The 22,191-nt window shown below is 45.4% G+C and overlaps 1 protein-coding gene across 1 annotated transcript in view; it reads right to left on the reverse strand.

Moving 5' to 3' along the window:
• Window positions 1–16,150: 16,150 nt before the first annotated feature.
• Window positions 16,151–22,191, reverse strand: part of SHISAL1 (shisa like 1) — a 75,318-nt gene continuing 69,277 nt past the window's right edge. Inside the window, exon 5 of the mRNA XM_077169134.1 lies at window positions 16,151–20,733. Coding sequence (XP_077025249.1) covers window position 20,733 — 1 coding nt within the window. The 3' untranslated portion in view covers window positions 16,151–20,732. The remainder of the gene's footprint in view (window positions 20,734–22,191) is intronic.

A 22,191-nucleotide genomic window follows, 5' to 3' on the forward strand; every position in this document is an offset into this window, starting at 1 on the left:
CCGGCTGGCTCTGCCTGGGACTGCGTGTGCTTCCACCAACCCCTCCCTCCCGCGATGATCTCGTCCTGTCCGGTGGCTTTAAACACCCTCAAGAAGCGGCCTTCCTTATCACTCCAGCCTGCGCTTCTGTCTTGATGCCACCGGCATTTCCGGTGGCCTCCGCAACATCACTACTTGCTCGTCAGAGTGACTTCTCAAGCCCGACAGTCCTAATTTGAGCTCTGGGTCTCCTACCCAGACTCACTGTGTTGGGGGGCGGTGCCCTGTCTTTCCAGGTGCCTGAGCCACGAAGCTCGCATCCGTCCCGATGCCGCCCTCTCCCTCACACCCCACATCCAATCTGTCAGGAGCTGATGTCGGCGCTCCCTCCAAAATACTGCAGAATCTGGCCACTTCCACCACCCCCTGCTTCCATCCTGTCCAAGCCGCCTTCATCCTTGCCCCCTGCAATCTATTCCCAGCACATTGGTCAGAATAATTCTTTAAAACTATTGGGCCAGATCATGGCATGCTTCTGCTAAAAGCTTGCAAAGGCTCCTACTTTTGCACAAAATGCAAGCCACAGTCCTTACAGGGGTCTACAAGGTCCCAGACTATTTGACTCCCCGTGCTGCCTCGCACATCCCCCCCCACCGCCCACTCTGCTCAAGCCACACTGCCCTCCTTGCTGTTCCTCCAACACGCCAGGCACCCTCCTGCCCCAGGGCCCTTGTACTTGCTGTTCCTGCTGCTTAGAGGCTCTTTCTCCAGATATCTTCTGGGTTACCTCCTCACCTCCTTGAAGTCTTTGCTTACCTTCTCAATGAGACCCATTCTCACCACCTTCTTCCATATTGCAAACTCCTCACCCCACCCCATTCTGCCTTTTCTTTTTCCCACAGCATTCACCACCTCCACATACTACTATGTTTACTCATGTATCATGTTTATTGTTTATCCTCTGTCTCCTTGTATTAGAATGGACTCTCCTTCAAGGGCATACATTAGGCACTCAATAAATACTTATTGGAGATTGAATGAATGAATGGCTGTGTGTGTGTAGGACCCAGGGCCTGCATGTGACAGGTGTCCAACAATTCTAGTTGTCATGAGCAGTGACCATATAGATGTAACATCTTTGTGCCTTTTGCAAATTGGCAAATCTCTCATTGTCACTGGTAAAAGGGGAATAATAGTCACGCCCACCTCTTATGTTTGTTATGAGGATTAAATAAGCTAAAGTATTAGAATGTCCAGCACAGTGCTTGGGACACACAAAGTACAGAAAATGGTAGCTGTTGTTGTTATCATAATTGTTAACATTGAAATTGGGTGAAAAATCTGAAATTAAAATGGTCAACTTAGATTGGGTACAGAGTGGGCTTGGTAATGTGTGATGCTTTTCTGAACAGGGGTAGAGCTTTCCTACAGTCAAGGGGGCATGTTCTGTGGTGGAATATGAGAAAAAGCATCACTTTTAGGTTGCAATATAATCATTGCTACAGACAGCTCAGTCTGGGGACAGTCACAACTTGGCCCTCCGAGGCATTGAAACTAAGGGTTTGGCAGAGCCCTCACCCCAGGGAAGTGAGGGGAAGGGGCTGGTTGGACTCATACTATGAATTTGGGATAATGAGCCTTCAGTGCCCGTCCTAGAGCCAGGAATAAAAGGATGGATGGACAGATGGTCAGATGGACAGACACATGAATGGATGGCTGTGCTGTGGATGGATGGGTGGGTGGGTGGATCGGTGAATGGATGGATGCAGGTGGTGTCTGGGCAACGACGGATTCACCCGTCTGCCTGAACAGCTGGAGTTACTGGAGAAATGTAGGTGACAAGGCTGGCATCAAACCTGAAGACCCTGGAGACGTGACTGGCACTCAGACCCAGCTATTGATCAGCTGTGTGATGATGTTACCCTCCCCTCTGGGTCTCAATTTCCCTATTGTTGAAATGAGGTATTTGATCTGTGCTCACTCATGTTCCTTCCAGCTCCAGTTACCCACAACCCTTTGATTCCACATGGAGGCCCGGTGGGCAAGGGCCTTCACTGTTGGGGCCTATTGTGTTTCCCGTGATAGCCACAGCAACACTTCCCGTTCCACATGCACTGTCGCAGCCTGGCTTTGCCACTTCTCCACCAAAGGCTGGATTCTATTTCTCATCCCCTTGAACCTGGGCGGATCCTGTGACCTGTTTTTGACCAGTAGAATTTGGCAGAAATGCTGCAGCTCCAGCCTCTGCCCCTTGGAATGCTCCTTCTCAGAACCTGCTTGCCGTGATGGGAGGAAGGCCAAGGTGCCACGCAGAAGGGCCCACCTGGAGAACTGGGTCACCACCTGACAGCCCCCGCTGAGCTCCCAGTTTTTAGCCATCCAGGTGAGGAGATCTCAATAACCTTTCGACCGTCCTAGGGTCCCAGCCAACAGCATAGAAAACAGAAGAAACCTGGGCTCCCCCCATAGAATTGTCATAGTAAATGGTCGTTATTTTAAGCTACTAAGTTTAGTAAATGTAAATGGTTTGTTATACAGCAATAGATAACAGAAACGACAGTCCAACGGAAGGCTTGGCTGAAAAATGCATTTTAATGACATGAACACATGCATATGTACATATACATAAGTGCTAAAACGTGATAACATATGCCCAGTTTATTTTATTGGCGGTCTTTATTTTTTTTCTTCCAATTTGCTTGGCTGCCTTTTCTACTTCTCACACATCGCACCCTATACCCCCAATTCAGGCTAACTCAATCTTCTGAATATTCATGCAATCACTTAACATGCACACACGTGGAAGTTGTTTTCAGAGGGGAAGGGGTCATTGCATTACAAAAATGTGCTCAGTATTATACTCTTTTTTTGCATTTCTTATTCAATAGTTCTTTGTGAAAATCCTTTCAATTTCCCTCCTAGAGCTCCGATGAGTTCTTTTAAATAGTTATGTACTTTTCCTCAGTACACCGTTTTCTGTTAGTCTACCTATCCTATTGGTGTGCTGGAATCTGCATATACTAGCTCATGAGAGCCTCTTATTAACTCTTCTGGAATTTCATGAGCCGATTGTTAAACAGAGCCATTAAAAATTAAATTACGTACACTTATAATGAAATGATTATATTAAAAACAAAGATAATAAATAAAACCCCATCAAATCCTAATGATTATACCTAAAATGATAAGTAGTTATATTTTTTCCTATTATCTATGAGACCTAGATAATTTCACCCATTATCTATATTCTTGAGGTGATTTACATCTCTTGTAAAATGCAAGGTAATGGTGTGCCTCTCTCTCTCCATCTCTTCCCAACTCTGTGTTCAGAAATGTCACATTGGTCGTTTAAAATCGGCCACAGTGAAAGTACAGGCTCGATGGAAATTGGCAAACACTACATAATCAGGGCTTGATTTATTGTTTTGTTCACTGTCTAGAAGAGACTTAAGAAAGTGATGGAGAAACTGTTAATAATGCAAATTCAACTTTAAAGTGTGTCATGTCTGTAGCTATTGCTTTGTGATGTGAAGAGCACAAGTAATTTGAGGAAATGTTCTTCCAGTATTTGAAAACTATTACCTAGTTCAGCAAAGCAGTCACCCATGCTGTTGATAAACGAGCCCAACTCCAACATATGCCTCTGTTGTTCAGTTTCATCTCACTGTCTAACAACCAAAAAAAAAAGGAAAATATCAATGAACATTCATGTTGGAACTCGATCATTTGCACAGATAGAAGAGTTTGGCAAAAATGAACAAAAGCATTCTGTGACAATCAATTGATTATGAAAGGTATAATACAGAGCATTGATTATTGTATTATTATTTGTAAACTTTGTGCCACAAGTCCTTTATATTAAATGTTTTATTGTAAATGTGTATACATTTGCATTCTTTTCTGGAGGCCATTTGTCTATCACTTGCTAACACACTACTGAGTCCCCTTCCCCTGTTGATAAGCAATACCTTTGTACATTTATCATGACTCATGACTCATGGGCATATTTTCTTTTAATGGATTCTCAGGAGGGAGTTACTGGGCCAAAGGGTTTTATGTATTTTTAATCTTAATAAATATTTCCAGATTGCTTTCAGTAAAAATGATAATAATTTTCATCTCTAGCAATAGTGCCTAGAGTAAACTTTTCTCGCCTAGATGCTAACAATAGATTTGTAGATTTAATTTTTGCCCATGCAAGAGATGTTAAATGATACCTTGTTATTCTTAATTTGTTTTTCCCCATGCCAGATATTTGACAGTCTTTTCATAAATTTGTTAGTCATTTACATTAGTACTCTGAATCGCTTCTTGGAGTCCTTTTCTCTTTTTCTTTCCCTTTCTTATTGGGTTGTTTAGTCCCTTCTTGTCAATTGGAGCATGCTCTCTGCATATTCAACCATATTCTTATAAGTATCCTCTGTGTTCCAAATTTCTTGTTTATATATTGACTTGGTGTTATTTTTTGTCATACAAAAAAAATTAATTTTTGTACTATCAAATGTCTATCATTTCTCCTGCAGCTTCCGGGTGCCCCATCTCAAGCAGGAAAGCTCCCCCAAACCTCAAGGGTGTTCATATAACCTGTATTAGTTAGGGTTCTCTAGAGAAACAGAATCAACAGGGAACACTTGCAAATATAAAATTTATAAAAGTGTCTTACATGACTGCGGGAACACAGAGTCCAAAATCCACAGGGCAGTCTGTGAAGCCGATGACTCCGATGGAGGGTCTGGATGAACTCCACAGGAGAGGTTCACCAGCCAAAGCAGGAATTGGGGCCTGTCTCCTCTGAATCTTCCTTAAAAGGCTTCCCGTGATTAGATTTAGCATCACTGATTGTAGAAGACACTTCCCTTTGGCTGATTACAAATGGAATCAGCTGTGGATGCAGCTGACATGATCATGACCTAATCCTATGAAATGTCCTCATTGCAACAGACAGGCCAGTACTTGCCCAATCAGATAAACAGCTACCACAACTTGGCCGAGTTGACACATGTCCCTAACCATGACAGTCCACCCCTTGTCAACTTGGCACCTATATATATATACATATATATGATATATTTATATATATCACCTTAAACCATACTTAATTTCCAAATGAAAAAAAATAAGCACACATTTTTTTTCTTTTACCTGACAATACTCAACTGTCCTGCATATAACTGGAAACACATTAAATCTCTCCAGAATAGGGTGCAAATCCTTAGGCAACATTCATTCTTAAACTTGATATCTTACAACTTAAACAGTATAACATGAACAAAACAGCATTACAGTCCTTGTTTCTGTAACTGATCACGTGGTCGAACTTCATATTTATCACTACCTTCTTCCACTACCCATTCCATGTTCCCTTTCCCCTCAGCAAGCACTTCAGCTGGCCGTGGTTCTTTGCCTGGTGGGGTGACCCAAACTTTCATTCCTGAAGTTTCAGAGCCATTAGTAGTCCTGCCTGGATTGTGTTGTTGCAGTTTTCCATTGATTTTAATCACAGGACATGGTAGTACTAATAGATGCCCTAGGGGATCTCCTATATGCCAAGAAAACTCTTTTTTACCTCCATTATGTAGTTGCAGTCCTACTTCCTTCTGATAGTTAGGGTCAATTACCCCAGACAATAATGTAGTCCCCTTCTTGGCTTGTTGATCCAGAGGCAGAAGTAGCCCAAAGTGGCCAGGTGGCAATCTTAACTTCCAGTTCAGTGGTATCACTGTTGTTTCTCCTGGAGAAAGCACACCCTGTTTTGGAACTAAAACCTGTAGACCAGTAGAACTCAGGGTAGCAGGGACAGGAAGCAAAAATTTTCCTAATGAATCACTAGGGGTAATAGTGAGTGGTACTACGCCCATTTCCATCCCTTGGTTCCTGGACCCATGGATCCTGGCTATGGGAGAAACAGCACCATACAGTGGACGCTGATTCAGAGCATACACAGCTTCCTGGAGAACATTACCCCAGCCTTTCAAGTTTTTGCCACCTAGTTGGCACCGTAATTGAGTTTTCAAAAGGCCGTTCCACCATTCTATCAATCCAGCTGCTTCTGGATGATGGGGAACATGGTAAGACCAGAGAATTCCATGAGCATGCGCCCATTCCCACACTTCATTTGCTGTGAAGTGTGTTCCTTGAGCCGAAGCAATGCTATGCGGAATACCATGACGACGGATAAGGCATTCTGTAAGCCCACGGATGGTAGTTTTGGCAGAAGCATTGCGTGCAGGGAAAGCAAACCCATATCCAGAGTAGGTGTCTATTCCAGCTAGAACAAATCGCTGCCCTTTCCTTGAAGGGAGTGGTCCAATGTAATCAACCTACCACCATGTAGCTGGCTGGTCACCTTGGGGAATGGTGCCATATTGGGGGCTAAGTGTGGGTCTCTGCTGCTGGCAGATTGAGCACTCAGCAGTGACTGTAGCCAGGTCAGCCTTGGTGAGTGGAAGTCCATGTTGCTGAGCCCATGCATAACCTCCATCCCTACCACCATGACCACTTAGTTCATGAGCCCATTGGGCAATGACTGGAGTTGCTGTGGAAAGAGGCTGACTGGTATCCACAACGGGTCATCTTATCCACTTGATTATTAAAATCTTTCTCTGCTGAAGTCACCCTCTGGTGTGCGTTCACATGGGACACAAATATCTTCATGTTTTTAGCCCACGCAGAAAGATCTATCCACATACTTCTTCCCCAGACCTCTTTGTCACCAATTTTCCAATTATGGTCTTTCCAAGTCCCTGACCATCCAGCCAAACCATTAGCAACAGCCCATGAGTCAGTATACAAACACACCTCTGGCCAGTTTTCCTTCTAAGCAAGATGAACCACCAGGTGCACTGCTCGAAGTTCTGCCCCCTGGGAGGATTTCCTCTCACCACTGTCCTTCAAGGACACACCAGAAAGGGGTTGTAATGCTGTAGCTGTTCACTTTCGGGTGGTACCTGCATATCGTGCTGAACCATCTGTAAACCAGGCCTGAGTTTTCTCTTCCTCAGTCAATTCACTGTAAGGAACTCCCCACGAGGCCATAGCTCTGGTCTGAGAAAGAGAAGGTAATGTGGCAGGAGAGGAAACCATGGGCATTTGGGCCACTTCTTCATGTAACTTACTTGTGCCTTCAGGACCTGCTCTGGCTCTATCTTGCATATACCATTTCCATTTTACAATAGAGTGCTGCTGTGCACGCCCAACTTTATGGCTTGGTGGGTCAGACAACACCCAACTCATGATAGGCAACTCAGGTCTCATGGTAACTTGGTGGCCCATGGTTAAATGTTCAGTCACTACTAAAGCCCAGTAGCAGGCCAAAAGCTGTTTCTCAAAAGGAGAGTAGTTATCTGCAGCAGATGGTAAGGCTTTGCTCCAAAATCCTAAGGGTCTGCGTTGTGATTTTCCTATAGGGGCCTGCCAAAGGCTCCAGACAGCATTTCTATTTGCCACTGACACTTCCAGCACCATTGGATCTGCTGGATCATACAGCCCAAGTGGCAGAGCAGCTTGTACAGCAGCCTGGACCTGTCGCAGAGCCTCCTCTTGTTCAGGTCCCCACTCAAAATTAGCAGCTTTTCTGGTCACTCGATAAATGGGCTGGAGTAGCACACCCAAATGAGGAATATGTTGTCGCCAAAATCCAAAAAGATCAACTAGGCGTTGTGCCTCTTTTTTGGTTGTGGGAGGGGCCAGATGCAGCAACTTCTCCTTCACCTTAGAAGGGATATCTCGACATGCCCCACACCACTGGACACCTAGAAATTTTACTGAGGTGGAAGGCCCCTGTATTTTTGTTGGATTTATCTCCCATCCTCTGACACGCAAATGCCTTACCAGTTAATCTAGAGTAGTTGCTACTTCTCGCTCACTAGGTCCAATCAACATGATATCATCAATATAATGGGCCAGTGTGATGTCTTGTGGGAGGCAAAAATGATCAAGGTCTCTGCAAACAAGATTATGACATAGGGCTGGAGAGTACCCTAACCATGACATAACCCTTTAGAATTTCTTGCTGAATTTTTATTGTTTTATTTACATCTTTAATATAAAGGTTACTTTTTTATGTGGCTAAAATAGGGGTTCAATTTTATTTTCTTCTAGATGAGTAGCCAACAAGGTTAATATCAATTGTTAAATAACTGTGGTTTAATTAATAAATCATCATCACACTTATGTATTAATCAATAAATCCCTACTGTCTAGAAATCTTACTTCTGTTATATTAAATTACCAGGTATCCTCACACATACTTCTACATTCTCATCAATTTATCTATTCCAATGCCAATAGCATATTGATTTTAGTGTCTTTGCAGTAATTTTAATTGGGGGAGTTTTAGGAGGGCGATATATAACTGTTCCCAGGATGAAGCAATTAAGAGTGTCTTCTTTATTTTTCCATTTCCTTGCAGAGGTATTTGCCACTGCAAAGGTGTTGAGATTGTGGCGACAAGGAGGAAAACAGCTGGATCCCTGCAGCACCTTGTGCAGGAGAGCTTCCCTAGAGAGTTACCTCGTCTCATCTCTAGGCAATCACCCTTGGTTGTCACCTCAGCAGAGACTATCCTGTCTTTGCTAATAACTCGTGCTGCTGCAGCAAAAAGTTAGAATATATATGGCATTAGCTTAGGGACAGGTGGGGATCTGAAGGAAATTGATATTAGTGGCTGGGGCTGGCAATCCGTGTTATACAATCGTGGCACGTTTAGTTAAATGGGTACCTGCATTAATTTACAGCCTATTGCACTTGCAATAGTAGTGCAGGGGTAGAAAGTAGAATATTACGTGTGTTTTGGCTGCTAATGACTAAATTCAGCAAGGCATTGCAAAAAAGACATGGACTCAGAGAAGAGGTGGCTAGTTTGAAAACAAAACAAAGGAAACAGAGAAATTGCATAAATTGGGGGTTTAGCAAAGTTGGAAAAGCTAACTGCTTCAGGATACCAGATAACTCGTCCTGGGACGGAGAAATTCATTGAGCCACAAGGGCCCAACTACCTGAGGGCAAAAAGCAGATTAAAAAGATCCAAATAGATTATACCATCTCAATCTTTATCGCCTATCTTTCTTTCCGGTATAATCTAGGAATGCCTAGAGTATATAATAATAGTGACTAAATGTACAAATTTTAAAAATGTTTTTGCATGAGGAAGAACAAAGGAATGTCATTACCACAGGGTGCTGAAAATAGATGATAACTAACATTTTAAAAATTTCACCTTATGTGTGAGACTAAAGCAAAAAATGTTTATTTGGTACAAAATTTATGTTTTGACGAGTGCATTTCCTAATATAATTTATGTAGATAGCCTGACTGAACACCATAAGTACTTGGAATCTCAGGTAGGACATGAGATTTTGTTGGTTTGTCCAGAGTGATGCCCCGACGAATCCCAGAGTGATTCGATCAGTGAGTGGGGAAAAAAAAAGAAGATCCAAATAGACTCAAGGTAGCGTCTATGATACTGTGTGTGGGTAAGACTGGAAACAAAAAGGCAAGAAAATAAAATCGAGATTTATATCCCCAAACGCACTTCTGGGTGGAATTATGGCATGTGAACTACATGGAAACATATAAATCAGAAGCTTATTTCTTTTTTAAATCGTATTGCCAAAGAAACCCAAAGCTTATTTTTCGAAGGGGTTTGACTGTTCGTTACTTAAAACAACCCTCCATCTTCCAGGGGCAGACAGCAGCTCAGAGTTTCACAGCTCCCTAGAAAAGCCCTTTCTCCCATGCCCGAGACAGATGTGCCAAGAAAAGATGCCAGAATGGCATGGTCGGGGGGAACAGCGAGCGAGGGACCTCCTCCCGGAAGAGCCTCATCAAGGAATGCATCCCCTGCTCCAGGGAAGGGGACTTCACAACTGTCCACCCCCAGGATTTTAGAATTGCCACCGACCCCTGTGCCCACTACCTGCCTTCATTCTTCCCATTTCCCAGTGGCAGCGTCTACTGCAGTGAACCTGACCAGGCTCCGTCTTTGACGGCTGGGCCTTAACACGAGGCAAATAATGTGCCTCTTTTTAGATTTTGGGTCTCAAAATCAAGGGGGAGGCATGGACGAACCCAGCGGACACACGGCTGATGATCTTGGGTTTCAAGCTGGATTCAGAGATGCTGCAGGAGCTGTGGGTGGTTCCTCTTCAGAAGGTGTGTGTTCTACGCGTGGGGAGAAGAGTGGTCCCCGTATATGGTGGCCGGGGGGCACACAGGAAGTCCACAGGTCCTGGTTCTCTGGCAATGGGATGGAGCCAAGTAACTAGATCCAAACAAAGTGGTGTAAGCGGAAGTGACAGAATCACTTCTGGGCCAAATATTAAAGAGCTGATGCATGTCCCTTATACTTTATCTTACCCTTACCCCTTGGTGGTCATTAGTTGAGTTGATGGAGGACAGGTTGGAGGTTGTTCAGTGGAAAATATTCTTACCAAGCCATGCTAGAATTTTCATGAATAAAATACACATTTTTTTTTTATGCTGAGCCACTGGGTTTGATCTATATTCGATTATTTTGGATTTCCTACCCCATATGCAATCATATCATTTGTGAAAGTGCAATTTCACTTTCTGTCTGATTTTCAATCTTTACCTCTTTTATTTCTTATCTTTGCCTTACTGTGCTGCCTGGGATTTCTTGTTCAACATTGGGTAAAGTGATAGCTTGGCTCGCTCCCGGTCTGAAAGGAGCGCTTTCAATATTTTAAGCATTAAGACATTAAGGTATTTTCTGAGAGTTTTTTTTTTGTAGGTATCAATTATTTATTTTAAGAAAGTGCCTTTACACTCTTAGGTTGCATAGCATTTTGAACTTGAATGAATGTTGAATTTTATGATTTTTTTTTCTATATCTCTTAAAACAATTATATTTTTCTCTTTAATCTGTTAATGCTGTGAGTTATATTTATTGTTTCTGATGTTAAACCAACTTGGAATTTCTGGGCTACACCTGACTAGATCACGCCGAATTCATTTTGCCATATTTTGCTGGAGATTTTTGCATTTAGCTCTTTAGGGCAACTCACCTTCTCAGATTTTGGAATCAGGGTTATTCTGGCTTCATAAAATGAGTCGAGGAGGGTTTCCTATTTCTGTTCTTTGGAAGAAATTCTGTAAGATGGACATTCTTTCTTCCTCAAATGTTTGGATGAATTTGCAAGGCCTGGAATTTTCTTTGTGGGAAGTATTTGCCTATGGGTTCAATTTATTTAATAATTATAGGGCTATTCAGAAGTCTATTTTTCTAGTATCAGTTTTGGGAACACTTAATTTTTTTAAGAAAATTGTACATTTCTTTTAGATTTTCAAATGTTTTTCCTAAAAATGTTCAAAATGGTCTCTTACCTTTTGTTTCCAACTGCTGTTTTTATAGTGATGTCTTCTTTTTAATTCCTAGTATTCGGAATTCATGCATTCTCTCTTTTGCTTGATGAGTTTTTCCAGGGATTTATCCAATGCAATTAATTTTCTTTCCAGTGAACTAGCTCTGGGCTCTGCTGAGCCTATCTATGGAATGTTTATTTCCTTTTTCTTTTTCTTTTTTTTTTTTTGTATTTATCTTCATTGTTCTCTGCCTTTCACTTTGCATTTACTTGACTGTTCTATCTTTAATTCATGAGGAGGATGGTAAATCATTAATTTTCAGGGTTTCTTTTTGACCAGTGTTTCAATTCCCCTGGCTGCTGAAACAAACACCAGGCCATGGGTTGGCTTAAACAATGGCAATTTATCAGCTCATGAGTTTGAGGCTTAGAAGAAGTCCAAAATCATGGCTCAACAAAGCGATGCTTTCTTCCAGAAGACAGTCACATTTCTGGGGCTGGCTGCCAGCTATCCTTGGTCCTTGGCTTTTCGATCTCATGGCACTGCACATGGCGGCCTCTCCTGGCTTCTCCTTTCTCTTCCAGGTTCTGCTTGCTTTCACCTTCTCCATGTGGCTTCTTCCTGCTTGATTTTCGCTCTGGTTAAGATGGACTCCAGTAATACGGATTAAAGCCCAACCTGATTCCTTTGGGCCATACCTTAACTGAAGCAACATCTTAAAGAGATCTTATTTACAATGGGCCTGTACCCACGGAATGGATTAAGATCAAGAACATGTTTTCTGGGGTACATAGCTCCAAGCCACCACAGCCAATATATGTTCTTAAAGCTTACTTACATTTCCCTGTAAGCACTAACTTAGCTGCATTGCACAACTTTGAATGTGTAATAGCTTCTTAATGTTCAAAATATTTTCTAATTTCTATTATGATTTCTTTTTCTTCCCTAAAGCTATTTATAAGTAAATATCTGGTTTCTCAAACAAGTGGTAATTTTCTTGTTATCCTTTATTGCCCCCACAGATTTCTATCTCAGTGGCACTGTGGTCAGACAAAGTCTTCTGAAGTTGGTTGACACTTGCCTAATTGCCAGTATGTGGTAACTTTTGCAAAGGCTGTGTGTCTGCTTGAAAAAAAAATGTGTATTTGTGGTTGTTGGATGTTTGTTCTGTATATGTCCACTTGGTAGGTTTCTTACTCATGTTTAATTCTTCTATAGTATTGCTTAGACCCAGAGGATTTCCTCTTGTACTTATTTTAAAGCTCAATAGTTTTGTTTTACATTTGAGTCCATAATTCATTGTGAGTTAATTTGCTTGTAAGGTGTGAAACTAGGCTGTTTTTCGGTAAGGTTTTTTGGCCCTGGAAAGTCAATTGCACCAGCCCCATTGGTTAAAAGCTGATCTTTCCTTCATTGGGTTGCTTTTGCGTCTTTATCAAGATGAGTTGGACATACGTACATTTGTGGGTCTGTTTCTGGATTCTCTGCTCTGTCCCACTGAGCTGTGCGGTGATCCCTCTGCAACACAGTCTTGATTACTGTGTCTGCATAATGAGTTTTGAAATCCAATAGACGGATTCCTCCCATTTTATTCTTTTTCAAAATTATTTTAGCTATTCTAATTCCTTTGCCTAAAAAAAATTCCCAGGATTTTGCTAAGAATTACATTAAACTGTACATCAATTTGGGGAGAATTGACATCTTTAACACGTTGAGTTTGCCCATCCACAAACAAGGAATGCCCCTTCATTTATTTAGACCTTCTCTGATTCTTTTGTCAGCATTTTACAGGTTTCAGCATATAAGTCCTGTATGTGTTTTGTTAAATTTACAACTAAGTATTTCATCTGTTTAACAACTGTAAATGGAACTGCATTTTTAATGTTGGTGTCTACATGTTCATTACTAGTAAATAGAAACACAATTGATTTTTTTGTATGTTCATTTTGTATTCTGCAACTGTGCTGAGCTCATTAGTTCGGGGAGTCTTTTGTAGAATATTTGGGGTCTTCCAAGTAGACAATCATGTCCTTGGCAAACAGAGGGGACAGATTTATTTCTTCTTTTCTGATCTGGCTGCCTGTAATGCCCCTTTCTGACCTTCCTGTCCTGGTCAGGACAGCCACTTATTGTGTTGAGCTGAGAGGTGAGAGCGGACATCCCAGCTCTGTTGTCTATCTAGTCTGCTTTTTTCTTTTCTTTTTTTAATTTTTATTGATATAACTACATACAAGCACATATATTCTTAACATACAAACATTCCATACATGGTGTACAATCAATGGTTCACAACATCATCACATCGTTGTATAGTCATCACCATGATCATTTTTTAGAACATTTGCATTACTCCAGAAAAAGAAATAAAAAGGAAAAAGAAAAGACTCATACATACCATACTCCTTATCCTTCCCTCTCATTGACCACTTGTATTTCCATCTATCCAGCATATATATTTTTTAATTTTAACATTTGTTCCCCTTATTATTTATTTATTTTTAATCTATTCATTTTACTTATCTGTCCATACCATAGATAAATGGAGCATCAGATTCAAGGTTTTCATAATGACACAGTCACATTGCAAAAACTATATCATTATACAATCATCTCCAAGAAAGATAGCAACTGGAACACAGCTCTACAGTTTCAGGCACTTCCCTTTACCCTGATACACCTTAATCTGTGAAGGAGATATCTACATAATGCGTAAGAATAACCTCCAGGATAACCTCTCGACTCTGTTTGAAATCTCTCAGCCATTGACACTTCATTTTGTCTAATTTCTCTCTTCCTCCTTAAGGTCGAGAAGATTTTCTCAATCCCTTGATGCTGAGTCTCAGCTCATTCTAGGGTTTCTGTCCCACGTTGCCAGGAAGTTCCACACTCCTGGGAGTCATGTCCCACGTAGACAAGGGGAGGGTGGTGAGTTCACTTGCCATGTTGGCTAAGAGAGAGAGGCCACATCTGAGCAACAGAAGAGGTTCTCTTGGGGGTGACTCTTAGGCCTAATTTTAAGTAGGCTTCATCTATTCTGCTTTTAAACTTACTTATCGAGACCTTAATTTTGGCAATCACTTTTTTTTTATTTCTACACTTTCTATTTAGTTATTTAAACAACTTCCTGTCTCATTGTTTATGTTTTTCAGTTTTTAGACATAGTTTTACATGTTTTGAGCATAGTAAGTGGAGTTGTTTTAAAATATGTGTCTGTCCCTGTTCTCAGAGCTTCTGTGGATGTCTTCAATTATCTGTGTTTCTGCTCTTTTTTATTCTTATTGTTGCCTCATGATTAGCTCTGACTGTGTGACAGATAGAATATGTTGGATAAATTTGTAGAAATTTTAGAAGCCAAGATGGTGAAGATGGCTAATAGTCTGGGGTTGCAATTTGCGATCCCCTTCATCCAATTTCAGGAATTGGGGACCTTTGGGCCCCCAGATAAAGTGGATCACGAGGGTGAATTGAGATAATAAGTTAGAGGAGCCTGGCATGAAGCAGGGATCTCAGGCAGCCTGAGGGTCTGCCGCAGCTCTACCCCCAAGACCCCCATTCCTGCTCCCTTCGCAGCTGGGCCTCCATCTAGTCCCCCCAGCTTGCCCTTGACACTGGATTCACCTGGAGGTCTTTGGAATGGACTCGTGACCAGCTGCCCCTGGTGCCACTCTAGATGGCATCTGGGCCGCAGTCCACCACCCTCCCGACAGAGGGTGACAAATAACACACGTGCAGGTTCCCGCAAGCACATTTTGAAACATGAAAGCAAGTTTTAATATAGGGAACAGTTGACATGACACTCCTTTATTAAAACCTAAAGACGTCTTTATAAAAACTACTGTATATAAAGACAAAAGCAGTGCAACAGCAGTGTAAAACACGTCATCATTATTATTACATTATATTAATATTATTAATAGTATTAGGAATATTATTGGTTTTTGGTTTTCCCAGTCATTGGTGCTCAGAGAAACCCCATGCCCGATACATGAAATCAGAGTTTACAGGCGAGGACACCAGCTCCCCCCACTACCACCCCACAGTCGGCCCCCCGCCTTGTTCGGCCAACCCTGGGGAGGACACACCAACCTTTCATTTTTGGGGGTGGGGTGTGCTTTCTACCTTGTTAAGTTGATGCAGCCCCTCACTTGCAGACTCCCCACTTAGCTGCAGCACATCACCCAGACTCTGGTTGGCTGGTTCTTTGCCCGACATATCCCAACAGAAAACAAGGAAGAAATCGGAAGCAGCAGCTGTGTGGGAAACCAGGTGCAGATCCAAGCGACTCCCTTAGGCCATGCACTGGTCCTAGCCATGACCAGCCCTCCATGCCCACAGATTGCTGTGTCATCTGTAGCGTGCGCAGGGGGCCCTGGCTCTGACTGCAGTGGGACCCTGCACATTTTGGAGGTTGGTTTAGGGCAACTCAACAAGGTATATATCGCCTTGCACAACTCTAGGGGGCACTCTTCACAATGTGGTCTATGTAAACGGTGCCCCTTGGAGAGCAGTACCATCTATGTGACAACGTTGAGAATGGTGCCCTCAAAATTGAGGCTGTGGCTGGCCTGGGTTTCCATCTGCTGAGGGTGTCTTGGTCAGGGCTTTGATGTAAAGATAGGAGTTTTAGGTACAGAGTGACTAATGGTCAAACTGCTCACTCATCATCTATCACCAACTGTGTGCCATAGTCTTGGACTAGAAAGTTAGGTGGCCACTGCCCCCTCCAAGGATCTTTTTGTGGACAGCATAGGTGCACATTCTTTATTTGTTTTGTGGGTCTGATCGTTCTCTTAGGTGCAGCTCATTATTCCCAGGTGCTCCCTCCCTCTCCCACATCCATGCTGTGCTCCCTCCCTCTCCCACATCCATGCTGTGCTCCCTGGCAGCTCTATCTGCAGCAGAAACTGCTCCCATAAGGGACATGTGCACAGAAACCACGCTGTACGCTGTCGGGCGCGTGACAGGGGCTCACCAAATATTCGCGGAGCAGGTAAATGACCTGCACATGTGCGAATGGCTTGCCCAGGGCACCCCTGACCTCTTCTCTCTCACCTGGTTGCCTGATTTCAGTGTGAGTTTTTCAGGCCAAAGTTGCGTAGGTTTACTTCACAATCATCCCATGATGTGCCTGTGCCAAGGGGGAGCTTAGGTGGCGGCTGGCACGCAGCAGGTGTGACCCCCGCCTGTGGATGCGTTTCCGGACGTGGCGGTGCAGGGCAGGATGTGCCCCTCACGGGTGCCTGTCCCTCTCGCCTTCCAGGCCCTCGGTGGGGCTGGCGAGCCCCGACTCGGTGGTCTCAGGGGAGCAGCTTCATCGTACAGCCCTGAGAGCCGCGTCTACTCTTTCAAACCCAGGTCTCAACGGCAGCCATGTGAGGGACCCGTGCGGCTGTCCCCCTGCAATGAAGCGCTTGTCCTTCCACATGGGCAAGAAATGCCCAAGATAATAAGAAATGCTTAAGATAACCCCTCTGAAAGCTGCCTGTGACTTGACTCTTCCTAATGGCGGGGTCAATCACCCAAGTGGGATAATCAAAATAAACCAGCAAAACCAGGGGGAAAACAAAAGTTTGTGGCTGGACTCTACAATCCCCAGTAGAAGCTGCAAAGAGTGGCCTGGGGGCAGGGACCGAGGCAGAGGAGTGGGCGGAGGGAGGCACAGAGCCGACTCGGGTCCCCACCTGGCGAGGACAGGGGTCTGGGTAGGTCTTGAGGTGCTCAGGACTCAGGAGTGGCCTCACCCATGCCCACAGGTTCGTTTTGTGGAAAGGACCTACAGATGACTTCAGTTCTTAATGATTTGGCGGATGTCTTCCAGCCAAAGAGGCCGGTTACGTTCTGGCCACGCTCCCCCGAACACACCCACGTCCTGTCCAGTCCTGCAACTGAATTTGCCTGCAAGTTTTTTCTGGGGATGCCGGGAGATGTCACCATGCTAGAAAGGCTAGCTGCCTACCTGCTGTTTTCCTAAAGCATCAGAGATGGCAAGAGAGGCTGGCTTTCCCTGCAGAATGCGTGTGCGTATCTGTGCACATGAGCACGTGTGCATGTGTGCAAGTGAGTTTTCAGTTAAGGCCTGTGTCATGTTGGTGAGGGTCCAAGTGTGTGTGAAGGGAGCAGCCACTCCTCCGGGGTCCAGGGTCAATTCAGGGTTCAACAGGCACTTCCAGATATTGGTTCTGACTCAAGCTTCAAGCCACGCAATTGCACCACATGCCGATGGGAAGGAAGCATAAAACTGCTTGTAAATAACACACAGTTCCCTGTGGGAAAAGGTCCTCACAGGTTCAGGGCGTGTGTTGCACAGGCGGGTATCAAATACAAAGTCCTCGGAGGAGCTACTGTCATCACCTTTTTCCTCTTCTGTTTTTTCCCTTTTGATTCACGTAGGTAAATTATTTACTTTCATACAAATTATGTGGTGATTGGCCAGAAGCTGACAGTAGAAAGTAAAAGTAGGCAGCTTGAAAAATCAGGGTTGAGAGTCACTTAGAAAACAAGAACTCTATAAATCTAGACTTGAACTTGTCACTACCCTGCATCCCGTGCCCAGGGACACTCTTCTAACTGGCACACCCGCCGGCCACAGCAGCACGGGGACAGGTCTCCCCACTGCCATCGCATGGAACTTCGCTCTCTAAGTGGAGCCCCTCCCACGCCTTCCGCACGAGCCTCGCCTTCTTCTGGGGAACGCGCCCACGGCACCGCACGCCATTCTCTCCCTCTCAACAATCCCATGAGAGCTAAGAAACGGGGGCTCTGGACGGTTAGGTGATTCCCCCGGGAGCAGGTGGGCCACTCACTGGGGCTCTGCACCATGCCTCAGTCCCACAGGCTGCCCCGCCACAGGTTTGGTGAGTCTCGGTGAGCTCTGCCGAGCTGAGCGGACGGGAGCCCAGCTGCTTTCAACAGAATGTCCCAGTCCTCAGCCCAGCTGCCCGGGGGCTCTGCCAGGAGGCCAGGCAGCCACTGGGAGCCGCCAGCCACAGGAAGCCCGCCTGGGGGCTTGGTGGACAGTGGCTCCTCACTCAGCTGTTATTCCCAAAAAGACTTAATGGAGGTACCAGGAGGAACTTCCAGCAAGGTTGCAGATCTTCAGGGATTCAAATCTGGTGACCCCTGGTCCTGGTGGGCCTCTGTGGCAGGGGCTTTCAGGAGAGAGGGGTGAGGCCACCAGCTCCCTCTTGGCAAAGGGGGTGCCTTTTGTGTGCACCGCCATCTCAGCTCCATCCAGAAGCACAAGGTGCTGGGGGCTTAAAAAGTACCTGGCTTGACTCTTTCTTCTTACGGATGGGGAAACTGAGGTTAGAAGGGCACAGCATTTGCCTGAGGCTACACTGCTTCTGGTGGCAGAGCCGATGTTAGAATCTGGGTCTTGGGAACCCACCCCTGACCCCAGTCTTGGGCTCTTTCTGCATGTGGAATGCAGGTATGGGGTGATCCAGATGCACGCTTCCATGTCACCACTGCTCGATATGAACAAGGCAAGCCCTAAGATGACTCAGCATCCAGGGGAAAGGAAGCTGTGCCTACCCCTAATCGAGACCCCCAAGAGAAGATTCACCCACTTTGCCTGTGGCTCCGCCTGGGCACAGCTCTAGCCCTTGTCTTTAATGCCCACAGCTGGCTCTATCTTATCCCCCAGATCCAGGCTTAACTAGCACCCACACACAACAGCCTCCCCAGGCCTTCCAAGCTTTGTCACTTTGACTGACTTCTGAGCAGAACACTCACCACTAGTGATAATCTTTCTTTTCTGCTGTTCATTTCTCCACCACTGCTCCCTGCAGCTATATTGCCAGCCCCACGAGCAGGGCTTTCTGCTCACTGCTGGGTCCTGTGAACGGATGGTCTGTGTGTGCCAACCCTGGGTCTGTTTAAGTGAAGAGTCACAGTCAGGAGGTGACAGGCAGTTAGCAGATAGGGTCCACCCTGCGGAGAGTGGGGGAGAGTCTGGAATCACATAACACGGGCTGAATGGGCGTGTCTACACTGGCGGCATGGCCCTTGGGGGTCTGTGTCCTCATTTCCCAGGCGGCGTCCTTTCCTATGTGCCTGGGGCAGAGAGCCGTGTGGGTGGGTGCCACAGACTCTCAGGTTTGCATGGATTTCCCACCCTCAAGCGTGAATTTCCCAGGCAAAGCTAGTACCCTTCCTGCTGGGGGTCCACAGCACGTGGCACCTTGTCCAGTGAAGATCTGTGCGTCTGTCTCTCCCGCCAGATAGGATGTTCCCTGCAGCAGGGCTGGAATCTGGCTCACCTCTCGTCCCCACCTCTGCTCAGCATGAGGCTGGTATGCAGTAGGTGCTTAGGCAGGGTATGTGGGGGGACGAGAGTTTTGGGCCGGTGCATGATGACTCCAGGAGAAAGCCTGCCCATTGAGAAGGTATCGGGCAGATGCTCAAGTGAATTGGGCTGGAGGAGCACACCCTGGGCTGGGGGAGCACGCCCTGGGCTGGGGGAGCACACCCTGGGCTGGGGGAGCACACCCTGTCCAGGGAAGTGGAGCTGGATTTGGGTGTCAAAGCCATGGGCTGGACTTCTCCCGGCTGTGCGGCCCTGGCCTAGCCCCCGCCTGCTCGGGGCTGTTCTGCAGGGGGTTAACCCTGTCCTCCTCACTAGTGTGGGGAGGCGTGGGTGAGCGGCTGGGCTTGGTCCCTGCCTGGTTGTGCCTGAGATGCATCCTTTAGTATTTCCTTATCATCGGAACAAATTCCATAAGCCAAGACTCCAACTGTTATTTTCAGTCCTCCCAGTGCTGCCCTCTGAGGCACAGCAGGGCCGTGCCCCGGGCTCTGCCAGCCCCAGCTGGTTCACCCCTGCTCCCTTTGGCAAGAAGTTTGAGCCCTGGGCACTGGACAGGTCATCAGTCACCTGGTGACCTGAGCCCATCAGGGAACTTGAGGGGGTGGACCCCAGAGAAAACCAACCAACCAGATAAAGAGAACACTCCAAATCACACACACGCACACAGGCGCACACACACACTCACACTCAATATTCTGACAGACAGGCCCAAAGGGCTGCTATTGAGGGGAGCTAAGGCAGGGGAAGCTTCAGTGTTTGAACCACAAGTCTGACTTACAGGTCTAAATCCTCCTGGCTTTAACCGGCCAGAGCAGCTCGGGGTTGGTCATCCTGGGTCCATAACAGCATCACCACTCAGAAGCCACCAGCCCAAAATGGGACTATTGCTTGTGGACAGGTGGCTTGGAACCCCCTCCCCCACACCTGTCATCCCCACCCCTGAGTTGCTCCTAGTCTTAGGAGTCCGTGGGAAGGGGTTTCAGTGGCATTTCCTTCTCTGCTGCCACAACCACTGCAGTCTCAGCTCTCTCTGGCATCTCTGTTAGAAGTTGTTCTTCTTTGTAAGCTGGACCAGGTGCTTCGGATCTCACCTCCCCCATCCTGAGGCACGGCAAAAGGGTTTTCTGGGGGAAACAGAAGGAAATAAAATATTACGCAGTGTCTCCTCTGTGAGGTGCCACTATGAATGGTTCTCTTGCCCTCAAGATCAGGAAAAGCCAAGTTTTCTCTGAGAAAATGGCTTTTCTTTGTTTTCTAGATAATGTGAACCTTGTAACTTTAAGACAAAGCAAGATAAGGGAGCCTGCTTTCACTATGGTTCAGTATAGTACTAGCACCCCTGGCCCATGCAATAAGACAAGAAAAATGCATAGCGTATCAGGATTGGAATAGAAGAACCAGAGTTATATTTATTTGCAGATAATTTACATGGAATATCTAACATATTTGATGGGCTAATTATTGATACTAATAAGAGAGTTCAGATATGAAGGTATTTCAATCTGTAAGATAAATGATCAACTTACAAAAATCAATAGGGTTCATCTACATCAACAGTAATACAGTCTTAGCTTCGTCCCAGTTACCACCTATTGTTTCAGCATCATTCTTAATAGTGTTTCCCCTTCACTCTCAAAAGAACCTGATGTAAATGACAAATTATACGATCACCCTTGCTATAATGAAACTAGAACATATTAAAATCAGATGCAGATATATTCGTAATAATGTATCTTGGACTCATACCACTAGATGTGATGATATCAGACAAGGCCACGTGAGTGAAACCTGGGTGTTCCTGGCACAGAGATGGGCCAAGAAACTAGTGTGTAGCATCAGAGTGCATAAACAGGTCCACTGAGCACTTACAGCTTTGATTGGCAGCGCTGAGTGCCTCTGTCCTTTCTTCTCTTGAAATCCTCTCCAAACAATAAGGACAGTGAGGCATAGAAATAAAAACTCCATCTGTGGCAGGCGCTGTGAGTCCCCTGTCCACTAATCCATTTATATGGCAATGTGCCCAGTCACAGATACCTTCCCAGACCCCCTTGCAGGCAGGGACAGCTGCGAGTCCCACCTGACCAACGGCATGTCAGTGGAGGGCTACTGAGAGGAAGACATGAAACTGAGGAGAGGTTCGGCCATCTTGCAAGCATGAGAGTGAAGGACACTTGTTGATGGAGGTGAAGTGAAAAGCCTGGAGAAATCTGGCTCCCAGTGGCAACCCTGGACTTTCCACCTCCACACTTAGAGCCCCGCTTGGTTATAGCACCACAGCTGGGTTTCTGCTACTTGGATCTGATTACAGTTCCAAACTGATAAACCATTTTCAACCAAGCTAGGAGGCCACTGAAGCCCCGTACACAAAAAGAAGACAAAGCTTCCCAAAGGGGTGTATGTTGGCAGGGATGTGGGAGTACTTGAGGGAGGGGCTCTGACAATGCCCACCTCTCCAAAGTGAGTGACACACCAAAGGACAGGGCCAACACCACACTATTTGCATCAGTAGGAATATGTGCAAGGGTTTGGGGTGGGTGATTCCATGGGGGCATCTCCTCTGCATCAAAGCACAAAGCCAGGTC

This window comes from Tamandua tetradactyla, chromosome 7 (genome assembly GCF_023851605.1).
Source record: "Tamandua tetradactyla isolate mTamTet1 chromosome 7, mTamTet1.pri, whole genome shotgun sequence".
Lineage (NCBI taxonomy): Eukaryota > Metazoa > Chordata > Mammalia > Pilosa > Myrmecophagidae > Tamandua > Tamandua tetradactyla.